Consider the following 1,811-nt stretch of genomic DNA (forward strand, 5'->3'; position numbering starts at 1 on the left):
CATTCAAAATCACCAGCTACTCGGTGGGAGAACAATAGGCTTTCTACTCCTACTCCTGAAATGAGTTAGTCTTAGAAATCCTTAGAAAGGGCAGTTCTACCTTGTTATACACGGTGGCTATGAGTTGGAATCGACTCGATGGCCGTGAGTTTGTTTTTGCTTTAAGTCTTTGCTTTCTAACCTATTAAACAACAAAATCTGGAAGCATATCCGGTTATTTTCAGTAAGTGATCTTTCTAGATAACTGCAGTTGCAGTAAGCTGCAGAAGTGTCGTACTGCTCTTGACGACAAAGCCAGTGGTCTGTTCACACCGCTGGCGTGCGTTATCTGTCCTCCTGATTGAAGGGCTTGCTCAAACTTCAGAGGTAAGTGAAGGTGTTTTTTGGCAGCTGAGTCTCTCCTGACTCCTGGCAACCCCATGTGAGAGCGGGACTGCCCCACAGGGTTCTCTGGACTGAACCATGTAGGGCAGCAGAATGCCAACTCTGTTCTCCCACAGAACGGCTACGGCTGGTGGGTGTGAACCAGGAACCTTCTGATTACTAGCTGAGTTCTTAAGAAATCAGTAACATCTGCTACTCTGGAGTCATGTCAACGCATAGGGACCCGACAGCACAAAGTAGAATCGCTCCACAGCCAGTCCAAGGCTGCAGTATTTCCTGAAGCAGCCTGCTTCCCACGGTGGGTTTGAATGGCCAACCTTCTAGCTAGTAGCTGAGTGCTTCACAACGACACCACCAGGGCGCCTGAAGGAAAATAAAGAGCCATTATAGTCACTTCAAGGGCAGAGACGCCTTCAATTCCAGGATAAAGACCCTTGGAATGGGCAGTGTATCAGCCTGTCTGCTCTTGGCAGGCCCCTGACAGTGCACCACTCCTCCACTCACTCTTCCCAGAGCCCCCTGGCGTGGCCTCGCTTCTCTTCAAGTGGACGTGGACTAGAGATGTGGCTGAGGCCCACTGCCAGGCGCCCCCTCCTCTTACCTGTGGTGCTGTCACTCAGCCTGTCTTTGTTTTCCTGGATACAGCTGATCTCAGCCTGTGGAAACAGAAAAACGCGACTGAGATGGACATCCCTCACCGGTATCTGCACAGAAGACAGGCAGCTTTCCTCCTAGAGTCTGCACAGCGTAGTCAGTAGGGAGTTTTCCGAAATGTCGTTTAGGGAGTTCAACTGAGCCTAATTTTAAGAGCACCATAATTTTACTGAATCACTCATTTATCCCGAAACCCAAACTGGCAGATACTCCTTTCAGGACGCAGCCCAACAGGCACGGAAACGATTTGGCTTCTGCTTGGATAAAGATCTTCGACAAGTGGTTATTTTCGCTTTATCATTTTCTAACTTACCTTTATTAATCATGATTAATGTCGTTTTTAATCTTCTTCAGAGAGAAGGTAATGATAGAACTTGCTGATGAAGCTCATTTTACAAAGAAATTAAAAAAAAACAATTATGGTCCCAGACTGGCAAGATTTCCTTCAATCCTGTATCCCTGAACATTTGTTAATAAATTGCAGGAATGCTTGTAACCAAGTCAGATTTTGTTTTCAAACTGCAGTGGCGTAAATAAATATTTGTAAGAAATGTCGGCGGCTGCAGCAGTGAAGGCTTCGTCTGGACGTGCCCCGACAATGAGGAGAGGGAGCCTTTTCCAGCAAAGGAGCTTTTCTTGAAGGTCCACATACTAAAAATAAAGCGGCTTATTTTTGGCAAGTCTTTATCTTTGCAGAAAAGCTCTCCTTTCACTTAAATATTTTTAAAATTTTCAACTATATTAAGGCACACAAAACTCTATCCTTTTAAAAT

General features: G+C 45.6%; 1 protein-coding gene across 1 annotated transcript in view; it reads right to left on the minus strand.

Annotated features, from left to right (window-relative positions):
• RAI14 (retinoic acid induced 14) overlaps positions 1 to 1,811 on the minus strand; it is a 76,664-nt gene that overhangs the window by 16,041 nt on the left and 58,812 nt on the right. Inside the window, exon 7 of the mRNA XM_045285262.1 lies at positions 986 to 1,040. Within this exon, the coding sequence (XP_045141197.1) occupies positions 986 to 1,040 (55 nt within the window). The remainder of the gene's footprint in view (positions 1 to 985; positions 1,041 to 1,811) is intronic.

This window comes from Echinops telfairi, unplaced genomic scaffold, assembly GCF_000313985.2.
Source record: "Echinops telfairi isolate 266 unplaced genomic scaffold, ASM31398v2 ScPeMD7_7469;HRSCAF=8507_1, whole genome shotgun sequence".
Taxonomy (NCBI): Eukaryota; Metazoa; Chordata; class Mammalia; order Afrosoricida; family Tenrecidae; genus Echinops; species Echinops telfairi.